Source organism: Perna viridis, chromosome 10 (assembly GCF_037379345.1).
Source record: "Perna viridis isolate PV_CMFRI_1.1 ecotype Kerala chromosome 10, ASM3737934v1, whole genome shotgun sequence".
Lineage (NCBI taxonomy): Eukaryota > Metazoa > Mollusca > Bivalvia > Mytilida > Mytilidae > Perna > Perna viridis.
The window spans coordinates 30,226,603-30,249,055 of record NC_142454.1 but is presented as its reverse complement, the minus strand read 5'-3'; the positions used below and the strand labels follow the sequence as shown (position 1 = coordinate 30,249,055).

General features: G+C 33.7%; 1 protein-coding gene across 6 annotated transcripts; it reads left to right on the top strand.

The window, feature by feature from the left end:
* The first annotated feature begins 532 nt into the window (after nucleotides 1–532).
* Nucleotides 533–22,390, top strand: LOC148605321 (uncharacterized). 6 transcript variants are annotated; one of them, XM_088550909.1, is made up of 3 exons: nucleotides 9,739–9,937; nucleotides 10,298–10,386; nucleotides 20,477–22,390. In XM_088550909.1, exon 3 carries the CDS (start codon nucleotides 20,501–20,503, stop codon nucleotides 22,373–22,375), a length of 1,875 nt encoding a protein of 624 aa, XP_088407035.1. In that variant the 5' UTR covers nucleotides 9,739–9,937; nucleotides 10,298–10,386; nucleotides 20,477–20,500; the 3' UTR covers nucleotides 22,376–22,390. The 6 variants fall into 6 exon arrangements, with proteins under 6 accessions (XP_088407034.1, XP_088407040.1, XP_088407036.1 ...); XM_088550908.1 differs by lacking the exons at nucleotides 9,739–9,937; nucleotides 10,298–10,386 and adding an exon at nucleotides 533–752; XM_088550914.1 differs by lacking the exons at nucleotides 9,739–9,937; nucleotides 10,298–10,386 and adding an exon at nucleotides 7,440–7,461.
* Nucleotides 22,391–22,453: the final 63 nt, after the last annotated feature.

Here is a 22,453-nt window from a genome sequence, read left to right as displayed (position 1 = left end):
AAACATAACAGATTAAATTTCAATAAGTTATCATGCGAGTATTTATTCTATATTTTCACTCAAATATTTTCTTGATTAAAGAGTAATCAAAGGAACCAAGATTCTGGAGGAAATCAAAAGATAGTAATCCAGGGACAAAGACCAGGCATGAAAAACAGACAAACACAACAAAGAACATAAAGTACCTAAAATAATACATACAAAGTAACAAAAGTAAATGAACAACTCGGACTCCACTAAAAATTGGGAGCATGGACCAGATACACCGGTAGGGTAAGCACCCTCTGCTTTTAGAGAAACACCCGCCGAGTTGCCTACATTTTAGAAGTTAAGCGCGATACAAAAGGTCAAATAAAGACTCGGAGCTTCTGAATATTGAAAAATGTACAAAAGCTAGGGTTATCTCGTTAATCCATATACACTCCCAGTCATGCAGCTATACATTTTTATAATGCACGATATAATGAATGTATCATCAATATTTATTTCCGCTCGGAGTGTACTGCTGTAATTCAAACGCGTCTATAGACATATTCATTAATTATAGCAATAAGATGGACAAATGCGATAAAGCACGCCAAGTCAACTTTCTGATCAATCAATAATGCCGAATACACAACAGGAAGAAATGTATTTGATCTCGACTGTAATTCACATACATTTAGTGGCAGGAGACACAGTTCTTTCGGATAACATATGAGAATATTTAGATGGAGAGAAATCCTACACCGTTTTACAATAGAAAAAAAGAGGTAGGCATATTTTACATATTATGTATGCACATATGGAACATTTTACACACCGCACGTTATTGTATAGCCAATTATTGCTTAAGTATACAAAACTCATTAAGAAATGCTGAATTGTACTACACGACCACATGCCCTTGAATTTGTAAATTTAAGGTACTCCAACATGCGCAATGGTAAATGTAAAATAATATATACATGTACGTCTACACATCCCCTTTTCTCGAAAATGATAAAAAGAAGGGGAATTTATCATATCGAAAATTTTATTTTATAGGGCTACACCTTACGCTTATTCATAAGCACGATATGTGATTTTTATACGCCCGCCACAGAGGTGTCGCGTTTAGGTATACAAACGTCCTTCCGTCCGTCCGTCTATCTGTCCGCCCGCCCGTCCATCTGCGTTAACAAGTCGCACCGTACATGTACAGTACATTGTGAACCCCTTGTTCAATATACTTCAAACTTCACACAATAAATTGTTTTTTTTTTCATGGTGGTCAACGGTCTTCGTATTTCATGGACTATGTTCGATGTTCAGTTTCATAGTTATGGGACTTTTTCACATATAAAGGATTAAAAAGGATTTTTCTTGGTTCCTTTGATTACTCTTTCACATTTTGCATGGTGATTTGAGAACAAAATTCCCTGTACTGCTACTAATACCAATGTGACTATAAACATCTCATTTATAAGAAGTAAAATATGATACAAAATCACTATATATATTTTATGGGCAATTTTCACTATAACAATTGATATGTAATAATCTCATCCCCTTTCATCATGGGGACTGGCGTATCACGTGCTCATAGCTCACTTGTTTATTTTAATTCTAAATATAACTTAGAAATTTTGCTTTGTGAACATTCTTATTCTTTTGTAATGGTATGGATATATGCCTTAAGTACACTTTTGCACGATACATACACGTACATTGTACATGTTATCACTGAGTTTATGTCACACATATTTGTTTAAAACATGAAATAAATTTACCAGATTATTCCTTATGTGACTATCTGAGATAATATGAACTTTTATGCATTATAACTTCATTATAATTCTTTAGCAATCTTGACCGATTTAGTTTTAGTGCATGATTATGGTGTACTTATTTTCTCGTTTTAAGGCACAATTTCTAGAATATTTTTGTACAACTGGTCCTCTCGATTGGCCTAGGTTTCATAAACAAATCTCAAGTTGAGAATTTCCTCAAGTCCTTGTTTTTTCCTCAAATCTCCAGTTTCAAGTGATCTGATTGATCAAAATTTGAGTTGAGGAAGGATTTGGGGAACATCTCGATTTGAGATGTTTTATGAGACCGGATCCAGTACAATTGACTCTAGTCGATACTACGGAGAGTACTTTCAAAAAGCTCATTGGTTGAATAAGTGGAGTGTAACCGGCATAACCACTCATTGGATCCGTCAAGGGAAATTTACATTAGTAACCGGGTAGAACAAATCCAGGCATTACCGAGCCGTAGCCAGGTTTTCTGGATAGGGTTGCGAACTGATCACTGATAAGCAACTTTACTTGGTTATCTGGTATGATTTCTCTTTAATTACAGTCTAAGATGTAAAACAAAGTTGTTTATTTTTATCAAAAGGACGATCGCACCCGTCGCACCCCCTGGCTACGGCTTGCATGATTACAGTACACAATTAAAACAAAGTTCCGGAATTATCTGTCCTACCCTTTTAAACCAAATAGTAGCTTCCTTTGATCCTTTTACTTCTTGTTGCATGTTGTAATACAATTATTAAAGAGCAAATGAAGATGAAGTATGACACTAATTATCTAAATAAATAATTGCACTGTGTATGCAGCAAGTGAGATAACGGATATTGCATGAAGATAACTTGAAATTCGGCAGTATTCCAACCAAAGCGGTAAATGGGTACATGAACTTTGAAGAACGATAACTAGCTTCAACTACGTAAAATACAAAACTATATTTGATAAGTGTCCGTCTCCGTAAAAATCGGGCAGTGGGTAAAACATGGAATGAAGAAAACCACCATTTTGAATGTTTAATTTGACTATTTGCACCACCAGCATGATCAGAATCAAGGAAAAAAGACAAGATTTTCCATATCATGTTAGTAAATTCAGTCATAATTTCATTGAAATGCACTGAAAATAAACATTTCAAGGGCAGATAACTCTGTAAAAAAACCTCATTGTTCTAACATTCTATTGAAAAGTTTCTGAACAAATCCAGTGATGCAAATACATCAATTCAGTGATGGCAAGCATCACTGAGTCGATCGACGTGTTTTCGGCATGCATGTTTCTGATTTTTTTTTTTTTTATTTTGCCTGATTCTCACAAACACTAAGACTTAACAAAAAGCAGCACAGGTAATTCAATTTTACAGCGGTTAAAACAATAACTTGATTTTTATGAAAAAAAAAACCGCAAGTCATTGTATTATTTCTTTTCAAGTGAAAAAAAATGTACATTCGTAGACGTTTGAATCCCTTTAAGAAAAAAAGTACAATGTAGTCGCCAAACTGGAGCTATATACGGATACACGAACTTTTTTGTATAATAACGAATTACTGTAGATTCCAATAAAAACCGTGAATACGCCAGGTACATTCAAGGCGTAAATAACGCAAAAAAAAAAAAAAAAAAAAAACGGGCAGTGCGTTGCACATGACAATTTTTTGTCAAAAAAAATTCCATTTATTTCATATCACAAATGCATCCTTTCTCGAATTGAATGTTGGTTTGTGATTAGCTGTAACGCTTATACAGAGCAATCAATTACATAAGAAGCATTGAAATTCATTAAAAAGGAGGGGAGATAATTCTTTCATTTGGTGCAAAATTTGGTTCACCCATACACGAAATTTTGGAATTCGTAAAGACAATTAAGGAGTGGTCGCCAAGCTAATGCTGTGTACTTGTTCATGAATTTTCAAAGACACGAACGAGTTATTGTAAAAGCATTCCAGCTAAATGAACAAGTACATGTAGATGTAACATGAACTTTTATCATGAATAAAAAAAGTTATTGCATAGAGTCATGAACATGAACTTTTTTTTAACAAAAACAGTTATTGTAAAGAGTCATGTACATGTACATTTTTGAACAAAAAACAGTTATTTTTTAGAGTCATACACATGAACTTTTATTATGAACAAAAAAGCAGTTATTGCATAGAGTCATGTAGATGAACTTCTTAAATAACACTACAACAACAAAATTGATGATAGCACTTTCCGTATATCCGTTACATCCTTCATTTTGTTCATTATAAAGCTAGAACATCGCTGCTTCTAGGAGTTAATTCGACTATCTTAGTGGATATAAACCACTAAAATCTCAAAAAATCTTTCGTAACACAGTGTTAGCCAATCATTTGCACGAAACGAGTGACGCTGACAATCAGCTGACTGTTCGTATGCTTAGTTTAATATTATGAACAAGAAAAGTTATTGTATAGAGTCACGTTCATGAACGTTTTTGAACAAAAGCAGTTATTTAATATAGGTATTCCAACTAAAGCAATGTGCTTGTACAGTCATATAAAACTTTTATGCTCAAGATCGAGTTATTTTAGAGGTATTCCAACTAAAAGCGTGAACAGGCGCAATCATGTACATGAACATTTATGAATAAAGACCAGTTATTGTATACTAGATATCCCAACTAAAGAGGTGTTACAGTAATTGTACACAAACTTTTACGCACAAGAACGAGCTATTGCACAGGTCGTTATAGGACCAACAAAACAAACATTTTTGTTTGAGTGAACTTGGTGTGTCTATCTGTTTATTTTGAATTTTGAACTAAATTTATAAAGATGAAGTCAAGTATGGGTTTGGCCCATCAGTAAAGACCGTACAGGGTAAACCTGTAAAGTTTACGTCTTTAATTGCTGCTCCATATTTGGTGTATGACTGTCTCCTTGGCAACCATTCCACATTTCCTATTTTTATGTGTACAAGATCTTTTTGTGACTATGAACGTGTTAATGTTGACACATTTCAACTAAGGCCGTGAACAGGATAATATATATGTTCGTGAACATTTATGAACAAGAAAAGGTGCTAGTGGTATTTTTACTGAAGTGGTGAACATGCATCATAAATGACTTTTATATATATATAAAGTTGAAGCTTAAGCTACAAATGTACGAAATTTATATGCTTACGACTTCTATCATCTATTCTTTGTGTGTGTGTGTTTGAAGGGGGGGTGGTTGTACTAAACTGTAATGTAACGTCGACCAAATAAATAATATGCGTTTTCACATTTTACAAGTAACACAAAGAAATAATATAATATAAATATAAAATAATTAATGTTAAACAGAAAGGCTTTGTCAAAATTATTCTATAAAACTAGTTCAAGATGAAAAAAAAAACAGTTCATATGTATATACCCAAAATTTCATTTCACCAGAACCAAATTATTCACGTTAGTTTGAGAGAAGTGTCCAATTTTGTTTAAGTCTTGGTGTTGAATCAAAACTACATATTTTCTTCTTAGTAATGAAAACACACAAGTTTTAGCTGCTATTGCCAAATTTGTTTTTATTGAATTGTACGATATTGCCTCTCCCGCTATCACAGATTAGAAACTGACTGACGTAGAAATAATACAACATACATGCACTAGTATTTAAACTACATTTTGTATGTGTTATTTCGGACGTCCTTTTTATGGTAAAGTTCTTTAGAAGTCTTATACATGTATGTTTTATCAATCATGTTCAATTTTTAAATTTCTTCTTATTAAAAAACTCTTGTTGCTCCATGTGGGCTCATGTTTTGAAAAAAAATGTGATGTGATGTGGTGTCATGTCATGTCATGTCATGTAAAGTGAAGTGGTGTCATGTCATGTCATGTCATGTCATGTAAAGTGATGTGATGTGATGTGATGTGATTTGATGTGATGTTATACTCGCATAAAAATCTCTACTAAATGCCACTTTGCTGACCTATGCAATTTTGAATATCTTTTAAGTTTATTTTACTGAATTTGTCAAATGGCAAAAGGAAACGATGAGACGTATCAAAAATTAATTGAATTCGCAAAAAAAAAATATAATAAAATAAATATATGTACAAATGTATGTAACTAAATGTGACATGTACGAGGTACATTTAAGTTAAAATATTTGTAATACTTAAAAAGATACTTAAACTAATCCCAAACATGTTCAAGTGATAAACTCTAATATTTTTATTTTATTAATTGACTTTGAGTGATTCTAGAGATCAAACAAACGAATAAATAAAATAAGGTAGTATGATTTACATGGTGTTTCACATTTAAAAGTCAAAAGGACGTGGAATGTTGTTTAACTTAGTATGAGCGGGATGCATAGATGTATATGGCAAACCAGAAATTTTTGTTAGGTTACCGGGGCGTTTGATTTTGAACTACTAGTTCAACATAGCTTACAAAGATAATAACTTTAAGTTATTGTAAACTTATAGAAATTCTTTCAGTTTAGAGTGGTTAACATTTATCTATATTCAAGAAAAAATCCGTGTAAAATTTGATTGTATTATGCTTGGCGCTGTGATCTCAAGCTAAGTCATATATCTTCTGAAGTCCTTCCATATTAGTTCTATAATAGTATTTCGGACGCTTGCAATAGGGTTTGTAATTCTCGTGCTAGTTTCAGTTTCCTTTCCGGAATTTCCGGTGTAGAACGTATTGAAATCCGAAGACCGGTCTTCATTTTATTATGTACTCCCGGGAAGTCCAAACGCTGCTTCACAATGCAAAATTTTCTATTTTATGCTTTTCTTAACATTTTTATCCCTTAAAACAAGATATTTGTCATTTTTATCAGTAATTTTACCCAAAAAGGATTCTTCACGTTTTATATTGAACTCAGTGCTAGTATGTTAATGACGAATCTCCATACATTTGAATGGTAGACTAGAACCCATCCTTACGGAACCATGGAGTCACGTAACGAGACTTACATATCCTATACCAATGAATACAGTGTACCTGATTCAAGATCTCAGTTTGTAGAGGTGTCCCGGTGGTTTATTTACGTTTGTGTAGATCTATTTGCGTTTTATTTTGTTTTTTTTATATTCTTAGTTGTGTTTGTTTACTTTCTTAGCCTAGTCGATCGTTATCAATGCTAAATTTAATCTGACTGGTTTCACAAACTCTTATTCAACTTAGGATAGGATCTCGTCAGGTTCGCGCGGATGACTGCGGTAAAAATTCATAACTCTTGAATTCATCGAAATTCTTATTCAAATATAACTTGAATTTTTTCCTTGAAGGATTTTGACTAATTACTATTTCTAGAACAAGCTACTGTGGAAGAAAATTATAAACTTAATATGAATAAAATCAGTGGTCAATATTTATGAAATGACCGACCTTGACGCGATGTGTGAACATACTAGTCACACATATCTCACTGGACATAACAGACTCTTGCGGCTTGCGGTTTATACTGTGTCCGACAAATGATAAATTGAAAAAAAAAATGTACTTGTCAAGCTAGGTCATTAATCGACTAAGGAAACATATACATTCGATTGCACTGCTTTATATGAGGTTCAGTCCGGAAATGAATAGATTACGAACAACAGATGTGCAGTACTGCATAAATTGAAGAAAAAAAATCAATCACGTGAACTCAATTTTAAGCCAAGAAAAAAAATATTTGTTTGTTTGGTTACATTGGATGCACAAATACAATAGGTTTGCAGGTAAAATAATTTTACTTTTTAATAGATACTCATGGATAATTTCTCGGCTTTAATAGTGCTCGATTTAAAAATAATACTTAAGCAGCATTTCATAAAAAATGAAAACAAATAAAATGTACTAGTAAGAAAATAAGGTTTGTAGGATACTTTAATCAGGCCTTATTATTGTTTTACCAAGGGCTAGCTATTTACATTGCATTATTTTACCCCAAGCAAAAGCGAGAGGTTAAATATCGACATAAATTGCTAGACCGTGGTAAAACAATGATAAAATGTACCCAATCCTGGCCCGTATCCAGACTTTTTAGGGGGTTCGGATGAGGGTAATTTGAACCTAACCCCCCCACCCCCTTGAAGATTGATTCACCAATATCTAGATAATTTAAAGTAGTTTTTATGTTTATTTTTCTTTGCTTCCAGGGGAGGGGTCGTCGTAACCATAAACTCGGTTACAAAATGCTTTTCAAATAAATAAAAAAAACCACGAATTAAATTTGAACAGGATGCGTTATAACATAGACAAGCAGCTTAACAGGGAGAAGCTCGTCCCTGTAAGCTGAATACATGGCACCGCTAGCAACCCTGAGAAATAGGTAAACTATACGAATAAAAGCAATAAAAGGCCTTTCCGGTTTTATATCTTTAACTTCTGTATAAGTTTGCGTAAAACTTTTTATAAAGTTTTGTGTAAAGGGTACCAAAAAGTACCCCTTACCTTCCCGTTGTCTACAGCTTACATTATTAAGATGTTTGTACAGAAGTCTATATTTTGCAAGAATTGCTCATTAAAATGTGATTTCTGTTCTTGTTAATGGTTGCAAATTATTAAAACCAGCTAAACGAAATTGGAGATTATTCATAATTCAGATATTATAAAACTTTCGACAAGAAAACATACGAAATGACGGACGGACAGTCCTCCTAATCCGTTATATACTGTCCGTATTTTTTTTTATTAAAAGAAACTCAAAGTGACCAATTCGGTATGTGTATGCATGTCAAGTTCCCCGTGACAGCAGAAATATTGCAATAAATAAAGGCAACAAAAAATCTGGTCCATAATCAAATCTGACATATCCGGATTAGCCGGTACCGCAATGGTTCTGACTTGGTATATGTATTTCAACCGAAATGGTGAGATAAATTAATCTAGGTAACCTAGCTCCCTTTTCCATTGGCGTGAGTGATTACAATTTTTAATAGCATTTTCACGCTATAGTATCATAATCGGTAAACCAGTGGTCAAATCAGCACTGTCACAGTATTTTCAACCAAAGACTGACATAAAAAAGAATTTGGTAAGAGAAGTTTTGAGACGCATTTCCTCATACCCCTGATTCAGGAGTTAGTTACGCGATATTTATTGCATTCAAGGAAATCAGAGTAGTTAGTACTTGCTCTTAGACTAGTGAATCAATTGTGAAATATAAACATCATATGCAGGAGATGAAGGTATATTGTTGTGCAAGTAAGGAAAATTTACAATTTCAAATTTAAAGTCGTCGATCTTTTTTATCATGATTCTTAGTACTGAGATGACCACTGTTGTCGAATTCGAGGAATAATGTCCAAAAAGGATGCTGAACAAGCTGTTTCTGTGTTTAGGGATAAATACTTTAAAAAATTTATTATCGTTACAGAGCATACAACCAGAGCGCATCTTAGTATCATGACTTGTACCCAGTACCAATACGACCTGATATCCAACCGACTAGTCAGTACTGTATATTTAAAAGGACTTCAAACTTCTATTGATTTTCAGCAATATGCCAAATGGGATCGGAATAAATAATATTCAAGTATTGTATCAACTTATACGACTTCGATAATAAGCTAGCTCGTAGAGAAACACTATAGGCCCTTTCGATGATTCAATTAATTCCACCGAAGAATATGACAAAATCGCTGTATATATATCACTATTAATATCTGGCTTGTAAAAATAGCAGAGCTTGTTAATAAAAGCGTAAATATCAAATATCCATTGTCACAGTTAATTTAAGCTCTAACTATACGTACGGACTTATAAAAAGGCAGTGTCCCATTTAGACAGGTTGTCCAGATTATCAAGGATTCGATTTATCCTGGTTTCACAGTTGATACTCCCCATTTATGAAGTGGTTTTGTTCAGAGTCTACCGTGTAATTAATCCGTACCAGTTTAAAGACAATGTAATCAATTCTCTAGCTTTTGTTTGTTTATTTGTTGGGGTTTAACGCCCGAGCAGCAATATTTCAGCTATATTCTGATGATATAAATAAATTCCCTAGCAAGTTCAAATTACATATACGGTAACCTTACAAGAGATAACGCGCACAACATAAGATACAAAATCATTAAACTTTCGTGTAAACAAACTGGCTATTCGAGACCGCGTTTTATCAGCTGATACCAAGTAAATCGGGGTATGTTGCAATGGTTGAGCTAAGTGTGTGGACTTTACAACTTGACAAGTGCATATTACCATAATGATAATGTATGTATAACATGTAGTATTATTGGTTAATATTAAGACGCGCTTCAGAGGCTGTGTTTTTGGAAAAAAGAAAGTATTTAACATGAATGCGTATATATGTGCATTAATTTGATTCATTTAGGCCAAGGTGTGTCGTACATGTGTATAAGGTACGGTTGCCGTAGATAAAAGTGACATAGTTGGCCGATTTTCATGCCTGACAAAATTTATTCAAGATTAAAACGCAGGACTTGGATACTAGGGTCATTTCATATGTACTAAAGGTATCGTTTTTCATTAGTTTTATGTCTTATTTTGAATTATTACACGGTATCTTATCAGGTAATCTGTATTTTGGGGATATTTTATTTACTTTTTTAGTCATTGATAGAGGCTATGAAACAGCTTGACATGCATTTTGGCTTAGATCTTATTGGTAATCAATTGCTGTTACCCACCATTGTACAAAGGTATTGTTTGCATTCTAAAGTTAATAATTTAATAAATTAGTTTTCGTGGTACCTTTTTGTTTCTATAAAATAACAACATGATATATGAACATATTTTAATTTGTTTTCGTTTACTTCTTTAAAAAAAAATTCGAAAAGAACACTGCATGCAGCACCGTCCCTGGATTTCACATTTCCATTACATTTTACTTTGGAAAACTCGAACAACATGTTAGATCCTTAACATATTAAATATTGTAATCACATTGTCCGTCCGTCCGTTACACTTTTTTTCATAACAGATTTCTCAGCATTAACTGCAATGAATGCTTATATATTTGGTATATTGCTTTCTAATGATATCTAGTACTCTCTCTACCATTTTTAGGCTCACATACTTCTTGTTTACTGATCTCCTTCGTGTCTCCCTTTCCTATGTTGAGTACTTTTAGTACTACTAGGTAGCGTGCCATCTCTTGTTTTCTTAACAATCCGGCAAAAAAATACATTGATGTTTTAAGATAATTGGACATGTAGCAAGGTGAAGTCAAACATTCAATTCGCTTACATGCATACTGCATGTCGGAAAAAGAGAATTTAGTAGTCAGTATAGGTCTTTATAATACAAACTTTATTAACTATATGCAAAATCTGGACTTTTATAATAAAAGATAGCCTTGAATCCCACTCTTTTATTTTCTGAACCCCTCCCCTAACTTTAAGAAACTATTCTTTGGATTGAAGAAAATGTTAGACCTACAAGTCTCTCTTCATTACTGTATATGCATATATGATCCAGAAAATGTAATTTACCTCTCTGATAACGCCAATACCTAATGCTGTGAAGATTTTTCGCAAATAAGGATGGATTATCAGTACAAATATACGCATAGGGGATATAAACTTGCATTTTAGTAGCTCTGACAATCTGACTATAGTGAACAGAGCATCTGTGTCACATCGACATTGTCAATTCAGATTAAATTATTAGTATATGGAAACAGCTTGCGATTCTTTCTATTAGATCTACATTGAACGAATTGATCATACCAAGATAACCGTACAAAAATATTTCGATTTTCAGATACCTGTATCAGTGAATAATTGAAATATAAACTTTACGTGGCCTTTTTCGCGTTCGCGTTTGAACTCTAGTTTAGCGGTAATGGTCGAGTAGTAATGGGTTATTGGCATCATAGTTTTACACCCAATAATAGTACCGTGTAGCGGATAATTATGTATTTTGGCGGGTGAAAAACAAAAAGGTATACAAAATATGTTGGCGCATGATTAGTGGTGCACTAGAGGTCCATATTTGGCGGAATTTTTTTAAAATATTAATGCGTTTTTAGACAGACTGCTATATAGTATTATACTTTTAAAATATACAGTATTGTACTTTTAAATTATAAAGAACTTTGCCAACTGTCAGTGCTTTTGTTTAACACATACGCATATATATAGTAACCATTAGGCAACAATAGTGTCATTTGAAAATTTTTGTGAGGGATTGTAATTTTGTTTAAAGGACTGAACCTTCTTCTACCTTGAGACCTATCTACTTCGTAAGAGGGAAGCAATCACTGTGCACTAATCTTTTTTTTCTGAATCATTATTTAATATCTTAATAAATATTAAAAAAGTTTCTCTAAAATTTGCAATTTATTTCTTTGACTAGTCAAACATTAAGTACCAGTCCACATAAAATTCAGGCCCTGTCAATGGTAAAATGATTCATGGCGTAGAAAAACCCACCAAACAAACAATGCTTGTTCAATCTATATATGCTACACATTCACATAACAATAATTATTTCTGCATTCTGATCTGCACTTATTAGAAAATCATACATTTTATCTCCCACCAAAATCAACCAAATGAAACCAAAACAAGAACGATAACTCTTTCAAAGTGCAAATTTGACGTACTTTTTATCTCAAAAGGGCAACATCCAAATGAAAACTGAACATGGTTTATGTGATCGGTAACTGTTTCTGAACAAGAAATAAAACTGAATTTAGTGTTTTTTTTAAATGCATGTATCACCTTCTCTCTGATTTGTATAAAGACTGATACTTAAATCAAACACAATCGTGCACCATTCCTGCAGAAACGAACATCTCAGGGGGGGTTTTAAATGGGTATAATACCTTAAAAGTTTACAATACGTCTAGACTATACAGTGAGGGTTGAATATCAAATCAGTCATCAATAAAAAAAAGAAGTTTTATGAGTTTTATAAGTGCTCTCAAGCTTATATTTAGAAATATCTATTTATAAAATTTGCATTAAAGGTTGCCTTTAAAGTTATGAAAAGTAAAAACCAAAGAATAAAATTTTAATGGCATGGATTTCCTTTCCAGTTATGTAATGAAGCGAGCGTATCCGGGAAATTATTTTCCCGGGATTTTATATACATTGTATACATTTCTAGAAAAAATCCTGTTTCCAAAAAAGAGAAATATTTTTCTGGAATGAAAGATGTAATATACATAATAATCTATGTTGTGAAGTGGCTCAAATTAAACGATAATAGGAATAATGAATTTGTGAATGATAGCCTCGTTTAAAAGGTAAATAAGGAACTAAATAAAAATAAAATACGAATAAAATGAATTAATCGACCCTTACAGCACATGCGCGTATTAAGGTCACCAGAAGTTACATGTATACGAATTTATCTAGGTCGACTTTTTGTCATGCAAGACAATAAATGTATCGACACATATTTCATGTATTTGATGCATTTTATTCGTGGATATCAAATGAAAATATACAGGAAATTTAAAGTACAATCTAGTAGAAATCATTCAAAGTTATTGCATATTTCAACAGAAACAAAAAATTCCTATTAATGACAGCTAATGTAGCTTTAACATCAATGTATGATAATAATTTTGTGATATTTTTCAATTTTTTTTTAAGAAACAACATTAAATTTTGACTTTTTGAACGACTTGCTTCGGAAGAAGAGGATTATGTTTGTTTTGTTTGTTGGGGTTTAACGTCCGAGCAGCAATATTTCAGCTATATTCAGACAATGAACATGAAATTGACGATAAAATGGACATGAAGTGATGATGAAATGAAAAAGGGATGGGACACAAGGACAATGGGGTCGACAAATTTTGATTGCCACTGGAAATAGGGAGAGATGGGTAGGGTCGGGCAATTTAGCCACAGTAGGGTTCTTTAACGTGCGAGGAACGTGGCATCTTTCCCAGCACGGTGCACCACTATGGTTTGCGGTCAGGTTTTCCGTATTATAGCATGACAACCCCAGCATGTTACACGCCAGGGGTACTCCATTCCACCACCTGGGGCACACATCCCAGTTGCTCTGTGGGCAAAGCGCCCTAGCCCCCGGCTAGGGTTCTGAGCACTATTGAGTCGCCTTTTACGACAAGCTTAGCGCTGCTGCAGGCCTATTCTTTTAACACCCGGACCTGCACGGGGCCGGAAGAAGAGGACGAGGTGGACGGAACACACATGTTTCTGTTCCCATCCCGATGTTCCCATACTTTGGTAAGAAAGATTTAAATTTCCTTTTCAAAGAAATGCCTGTTTAAAATTGCGTAAAAAAATAGAAGTTAACAGATTATTATAATTAAAAAAAGTTTCACGTCGTATTATTACAAGGATTACCCCTGCTATTTATTTTACCGAATCCATTCGAGACATCAAGTTTATTTTTTTTAAATGCGGTCCTGGTATTTTTGCTTCCAATTCTTGTCCGCCGAAAAATCATACTGAGGTCGGGGGGGCGGCGGGGCGATTTATGGGTCGAAATATCACGAAATTGATTGGTAATTTGTTGAGAAGGTTTTGGTATATTTACATTTATCTAATGACAATTAAAAGCAATGGAATGCATTAGATTTTCTGTCAATCGGGGAAAACCCTTATTTTGTTAGTACAGGTGCAGTACACCTTCAGAAGTTTCTTTAGAAGGTGTCCATCCGAATAAAATGCGTGATGCTAAGAAAAAAAAATCACCTTTTTAAAATGATCACGCCACATTAATTTTTAGTGTTTAAACCCACAGAACACAATAATTGAATACTGTAGAATACTAGTACATGTATTGTAGATTATGCATATGTTGGAGCGATTTTTTTTCAGTGACTGATGATTAAATTGGTGCAAATTTACATTCTTTTAAATTCCGTTCCGGTTGGTATTTTGATGATAATTTCTAAGTAATACATGGTTCACGAAAGACTGATTATTTAGAAATTTGACAGACTTGCATCAGTACAGTGGAAACTGAACGGAAGTGTTATCCTTGGTTTGTAAAAAAAATATTTATCTCGCTAACGTATTCTGAGGAGCAGGACACAGGGGTGGGTTCGGATGGTTTGTGATAGGTTTTTTTTTATCTTTTGCACGTACCGACATGTACCTGTATATTCTCTCCTGTCACCCATCCATTTTTTCTTCTTCCACTTCCAAAATTATGTCTTCTTAAGGAGGTAGACCTACGGTAGGGTACACAACTCTTACAAATCATTCGAACGTTTGTAATTCAGCATTTTACATCAATCTCATGTCAGCATCAAAGTAACTGTGACTGATTTCATTCTGTTTCAAATGAAAGCTTGACAGGCTTTTATGAAATTGAATAAGATACAAACTTATGACTGATTTCAAGAGTTGTGTCACTGCCCTTGGTCTACCTCCTTAAATTAAAAATATAAACCAGAGTTTCCCTGCCTTTCAAATTGTCTGAATTCCAATAAATCTGTAATTTTATTTTTATAAGATAAGATAAAATGAGAACTGAGAATTTTACTGTTCTAATCCGGAACCCATTAAGGGCATCATTTTACAATATGGTTTGAAGGTAAATAGGAAAAAAAATAATCAAGAACCTTATATAAGGTTCCATCAAATTTTAGGGCAATTTAAGGAAAGAGAGCCTAACACATCATGTGTATTACAGGAACGGAGTGCCAGCGACACCCTATTTATGTAACATGAATGTCATACATGCCATGTCCGTTAATTTACCCCTTTAATGGAGGAGGTGATTACTGGCGATGTTGATCAAGGGTCTGCAAAAATCCCCCAGATGTTGAGAAAATTGGATAAAAAATAAATTAAATGGAAGAAAATATCTACATCAAACGAGCTAAAGAGTAGATATTTACGCACTGAAAAGGACGCATAATGGGGGAATTTGGTGTGGATTATTTTAAGTAAACCTTTCAGAACGCAATAAAACAATAACATTTCAATATTAAATAGGAAATGTGGTATGATTGCCAAGATCCACCAAATGCCAAGCAACAAACACTTAAACTTTTCAATGTTGCTTAGACACAAAAGCAATCATATATTTCCAACCATTAGCATCTTCAAGCTTGCCTTAGTCTTAAGGAGGTAGACCTACGGTAAGGGACAGAAATCTTACAAGTCATTGTAACGTTTGTATTTAGCATTTTACATCAATCTCATGTAAGCATCAACGTAACTTGGACTGATTTAATTTTCTCTTAAATGAAAGCTTGATAGGCTTTGGTGAAATTCATTATGATGCAAACATAACCCTGAGTTATGTCCCTTACCCTAGGTCTACCTCCTTAAGTTCGAGTTGTGATTGTCATTAGAAATAGGGTCTGTTAGCCTCCTGTAGCGAGACTGCTCCTATCGAATACCACACCAAGGTACTTCAACGTGCGAGGAGCGTGGCATTTTTCTCAACACGGTGCACTATGTTTTGCGGTCAGATTTTCCGTATTTTGGTCTTGCGACCCCAGCATGTAGCACGTCTGGGAAACCCCATTACACCACCGGGGGCTACCCCTCAGGCCAATATGGCTAGCCTCGGACCATTAACTCAGTCAATATGAAAATTTTTACGAAATTATACCTTTATTAACTAACTGGTCCAATACGTCATATTGGCCTATATATATATTGGCCAAGATGGATTTTACCCTGGCCAATATGACGTATTGGACGGGTAAAAACTGTATTGGACGGCTAAATCCCGTATTGGCACACTTTTGTATTTTTTATTGTACTGGCAGTTTTGATTATATTTAGGCTAATATTCGAACGTTAGTCAATAAATTGTTATTTTATAATGTTTTTGAATTTGAATATAAGAATTGTTTTCATTTGATGCTTAGCTTAAACGATTTTGGATTGGCTTACGCTGTGCACAACGAAAACAATCCTTAAATACATAGCGTGTAGGTGTATATAGTTTTATTGTTATGAAAGTCATGATATTTCATCTTTGCAATATTTTTGGGAGTAAACAAGAGATACCTCGTTTTATTTCATCAATATTTGTATTTTGAACAAGATTTTTCAGGATCATCTATAATAATTAGAAATCAAAACATCTGTTACCGGACCTACTTCACTACAACAGTTTCAACATTGTATCAGTTTAAAATGACTGAATGAAAAAAAAAACTAGAAATATCAGAATCAATTATTTTACTAGTCCATGTAAGAGTTATAAATCTTCACCGAAGAGTTACATGTTTAATCGTAAATTTAGTTTTGTGCTGTCGAAGGTTGTGATTATTGTGGTTTTTACGAGGGTTGTCACTATTTTACTTTTCACAGACGTACATTTCGAGCCAAGCTTATTTTAATTTAAAAAAAAATCATTTGATTTTTAGCGGAGGTGGGTCGGGGCTCGAGTCAAATTAATTAAAAAGGACACTAGTTTATAATGAAAACAGATTACGAGCCCTTTCACAAATTGCATAACATGTAAAATGAAGGTTGGCAACGCGAATAAGAATACAAAAATACCAAACCAATATATATATGATGTCGCAAATTTCGATATGCCGTAAACGTGTTTGAAGGCGTAACCTCTCATCAGCAGCATTAGAATGATCTAGATTCCCAAATTAATTGAATACAAGAACTATTATACTCAAACTTAAACTATCGAAACATGAAGCTAAATCTATCACCGAGAGGTTCTGCCATTTGCGGTACAAGGGATGAAGCCTCAGTTGTTCAGATATTTGAAAATTTTTGAAACTGCAAATTTTGAAAATTATAATAAATAAACTCTGATTAATTCTGGGTCAGAAAAGTCTGACTTCTGAGTTTGCGAATACACTCGAGGACCTTTGGTCCCAAAACAGTGATTATTAAATGCAAAAAATATCAATAAATAAGATCTGCAACCATCACAGTGTATGATTTTTTTTGCGAAGTGTGATTTAAGAAAAACACATTTTCAATAAGCACAAGATGGTTGGTAATGTACTTTTAGGTGAAAAAGTTTCTTTTTGCTTAAAATATAGAACACTGAAACAAAAATGTTACATGTAAATATTTACGACAGAAATCATCCTGTAGCTCAACTGCTTTGACAGTCGTACACTGCATTATTTTAAAAGCGAAGGTTTTTGGTTCGAATCTGTCTGGGGAATATTTTTATGTTTTATTTTTTTTTGGGTAAAATTCTTTTCATTAAAATGCCATTTCTTTCTACCGATAATCGATTAGTCATATGTTATCACAGGAAAATTCGTATTTTTAAAAAGGTTCATATTGTTACACCCACCTATTTTTCAGGTATTTCCCAACCAACTAAATATACCATTGTGAAGTATTTAAATGCCTGATTATATCATTTATTTCAGCGAGCAAAATACCGGGTACACAATCTGTGTTGGCGCAATTTAATGATCCGTATTTTTTTTTTGGCGCAATTCAACTACAAAATTTGAAAAATAAACTGGCGTAAAAAGGATTAGCAAAATAGTTATGGCCCAAATGATTCCCTTTTAAACCGGCGCAAAAGGAGATCACCCTAATTTACAATATCTGATGAAGCCCTTGCATGCTTCTTGAAATGACGTGTACACATGGAGGCAAAACTATAATTTATGGCTTTTGTATTAATAGATCGAAAGTAAAATTTGAATGGACGTATTAAATTAAAGCTGTTACAACAGTTCGTGATATAAAGTAAAAAAAAAATTATCGTTTGCTCAGAATTGAAGGCATTGTTTAATTTGTAAATTTTAGTACCATGCCATGAAAGAATCATGTGAATTTTGTTATTGAGTTTACACGATGTGTTTCGATAAATGGCGTTATACGTGGAGTAATTTCATGTTCCATGTTAGAATTAGTTTCATGAATATTTAATTACTATCACTTAAAGTAAGTAAATAGTGAGATATTTCGACATACTTTCAACACGAGCTTAAAATGGTTTTTCGTTTTCTTTGAGATGGATATCATAAGTTGCATTGACGAATTCCAAAATAATATTACATTATGCGTCGACAAACTTTTAATTAACATAATTTTTGTTGTTGAAAACAATGAAAAAGCAAAAAGCGCTGTCGTGCTCTTTTGTAGTGTATTTTTTGTTCTTTCAATGCATTTTTGACCTTACAACAAGGTGGTAGGTGGTTAATGCCTTACATGTAACACCACCGCAGATTTCACGCACCTGTATACAGTCATTAAGGTTCAGCTAAAGTCAATATCTAGGACATTCCTTCATGAAATGTTTATAATATATTAATTTTAGAGCTGAGACATTGCTTAGTGCATCTTTATATGTATTTAACACACAAACACAAGTCAAACGTAGGAAAAAATGTTTTATAACCAAATCTTCTACATAACATTAACATCAAAAGTGTAAACTACATATTTTAATTAAATCTACAGCTGTCGAAAACAAAATTTGAAGCCTGAAATTCACATACATGTAGTCCTTGTCCTAAATGTGTTATACAGTGCAAGCTAACATTAATTTTCTTGAAAAAAGTTGCCATTTCTTTACATTTAGATTAATTGAGATATTTTATGCCATAAATGCCAACAACAAATAAACATAAAATATTAACAAATATATTCAAATCTGGCAATTTGTCACAAATCATTGCTAGCTTATACTACACTAGATTTCGAACAGAAATCCATTCTGGTAATTCTGTTCATTTATTTTAAAATTTGATGTTTACACTTTATATGTTAACAAATATATGACTGTAGTAACATGTTTCGCGAAGGAAGGAAACATGAATATAAATTATGTAGAATAATGTATAAAGAAGCATCAAGTAAAGTTTTCAGGAGCATAATAATTGCATTCTTAACATCTGGACTAAAATTATCTTGACCATAAATGTCCTCGATTTTGACTTTAGCAGTACCTTAATATGTCTTTGTGTCGTTTCATTACTTTGAGTTTGGGTTTAGAACAATTATCATCGTTCTCAGTTAGCGTGCACGTGGATTTGGTTAAAATTGTAACAGTTGTAATGACCTGTTCAAGCTATGCATCTTAAAGGTGCGTAAACCTTTTCGGTGATCTCTGAAAGTGTATACTGGTTATAGGGTTTGTAAGTCTCGTTATAGTTTCATTTTTTCTTCACAGAGTTTACGATATAGGGTATGTAAGTCTCGTTCTGGTTTCATTTTCTTTACCGGAATTTCCGACGTAGGCGTTTTGAAAACCGAAGACCGATATGGACGCTCCATAACAATGCAAAATCTTCTTTTTATGTTTTTTTTTCTTACTACCTTTATCATGTAGAAATAGAAATTTAACATTTTATCGTGGTAGTTTTACAAAGAAATATGTTTGCCCTTAACACTGAACTTAACACTCTCTAAATGACAAATCTCCATTCTTTTGAATGGTAGACTAGGACCCATTCTCGTGAAATCACGAGGTCACATGACGAGACTTGCATACCCATATAGAACGTTACGGTATTGAAATCCGAAGACAGATCAGCATTTTTTTTTATCTCAAAACGCTGAATTTGGATGCAAAATTGTCTATTTTATGCTTTGCTTTTCTTAACATTAATAAATATTTGTCATTTTTTAAGGTATTTTTACACGAAAAGATGTTTTGTTTTTTATGCAGGCTGAAGTCAACGTTATGTTAATGACGAATCTCCATACAGCGAGGACACATTCTCAGAACACCACGGAGTCACGTGACGAGCCTTACATACCCTGTATTACTTTCAGATCTAGGTTAATATGCAGGTGCATTTTCTTGCGTTTCACCATAGAAATATCCGGTCTAGTTTTCATTCTATAAACTATGTACAAGTACCTGAATAAATTAATGAGTTCGTTCATTTTTTCATTTCAGGATGTAAAAGACCAGAACGACACAATGAAGACAGTGTTTGTCAAATGGCTGTACGTCGGAATAGGAAGCTTTTCTTTTGGTCTTGTCTTTCTCGGTCTCAATTTGATGAGCATAGAAACTAAAAAAAGAACCGAAGATTATGACTTAAGTGTGAATGTCAGAGATTTGATAATGGAAGAAAGTCATAAAAGTCCTGTGAAACCACAGGCCAGAAAAGTTCATGCAACAAATTCAATTGATTCTAAAGTGTCTAAAATAAAATCCATGCTCGTTCAACTGTCTAAAGAAATTAACAACGCTAGAACGCACATTCGTGGAACTAAAGCACGTGGTTCGGTTGAAAACGCTTTGTCTATTGTCACGAATTTACTGAAGATAACTAATACCACCACAGATGATATAAAACGTAAAACTTCTCCATCAAAACATATTTGTATGGAAGTTTATAAAGGGACTACCTATGGTTACCCATTTTTTTATAAAGGATTCGAAATCGAAAATTGTTCTTATGCGTTACCAGTTGAATCATTGGTAACAGTTATAGTTTTGCATAGGGGTGGTGATGATACAAGCATTCCGTCAATTCTGAAAAGTTTAAATAAATACAATAATCGATTAAAAATAGTTATTGGAGCTCCAAACGTAGAAAAAGTTTCTAAGGCATCTCTGTATGACAATGTGAAATATATACAAATTCCGCATGATTTTTCTGATGGAAAAGCCTGGAATTCATTAATAGAACAAGTTCAGACTAAATACACGCTGATAGGTCGTAACATTACATATTTTAATATTGATGCACGCGTTGAGCGACTTGTGCGTGAAATTGAAAGTTTGAATGTCACTGTTGTAGGTGGTGCGTCACGTGACAATAATGGCCACTGGAACCTTGGCTGCTATCAAAGAGCCTATAAAAATTTCTCACTGGTTTATGAGTACGGGTATGACGAATCCCTTCATGAATGTATATTTTGTGATTACATAAATGCTCCATTTCTCACTCGAACAAATACACTAAAGCAAGTTAAATTTGATGATAAGATGAGATCATCAAGTGTCTTCCATGATTTTTTTCTACAACTTTCCGAAAAGAAACGAGAAAGCGTTGTATGTCCTGATTCTATGTTTTATGTTCATAGACAAAAAGGATCTATGAACCCGAAAACTTGGATCGATTTAGCCAACAAATGGAATCTCCATCAACTAAAGATTGCAGACGAAGTTGACATTGTGTTCAGTTGTAGTGGTAGCAGACATGGGTGGACAAAAAGCCTCGGATATGCTATCCACCCATGTTCTTTGCAAGAATTGGCAGACATGGTAAAATTTATTATGAACCTTTGCGAGTTATCGGGTATAATTTGCGAACTTCAGGAAGGAACATTATTAGGCGCTGTCAAGTTTCATACAGTTCTTCCGTGGGAAAGAGATGCAGATTTGACATTTTTGACTTCAAATTTCACTGCGTTTGATAATCTAAAACAGCAAATTTCGAAACGGTATACAGTTTCTACCGAAAAAGCTAGCGTGTGGTGTTGTGCAGACAATAGAACCGCTGGCGGAAAAGCCAAAGTTCACAGTGGAAACTGGCATATAGAATTATACGGGCAACATAAGATGGATTCTGAAATGCTTTTAGATGAAGGATTTAAACCTACTAAAGTTTTACTAGATGGTCAATGGGTGTGGGTACCAAGAAACCCGGGTTGGCATGCACGCAATAGATATGGACACGAAATTTATGCCCATGCTCAGCATTGGATGGCTATGGGGAAAGGTGATGGTTGGATAAACTATAAAACGAACGAATTTACACAATGTAGAACCCCGGGGCGTCATGATTGTTTAGATAACTTTAACGCAAACGGAAATATCCAGTTTAGCATTCCGATACCATAAAATCATTCCAAAGTACATGTATATGCTTTTTTTAAGCTCGCAATTGTATGTTTTCTCTCTCCATACATGTACTTATTG

What these genes read in the sequence shown, in the direction of transcription:
- LOC148605321 (XM_088550908.1), top strand. Translation starts at nt 711, where the DNA reads ATGGAGAGAAATCCTACACCGTTTTACAATAGAAAAAAAGAG. An exon ending in TTTACAATAGAAAAAAAGAG is followed by an intron (nt 753 to 20,476) that starts GTAGGCATATTT and finishes TTTTCATTTCAG; the next exon opens with GATGTAAAAGACCAGAACGA.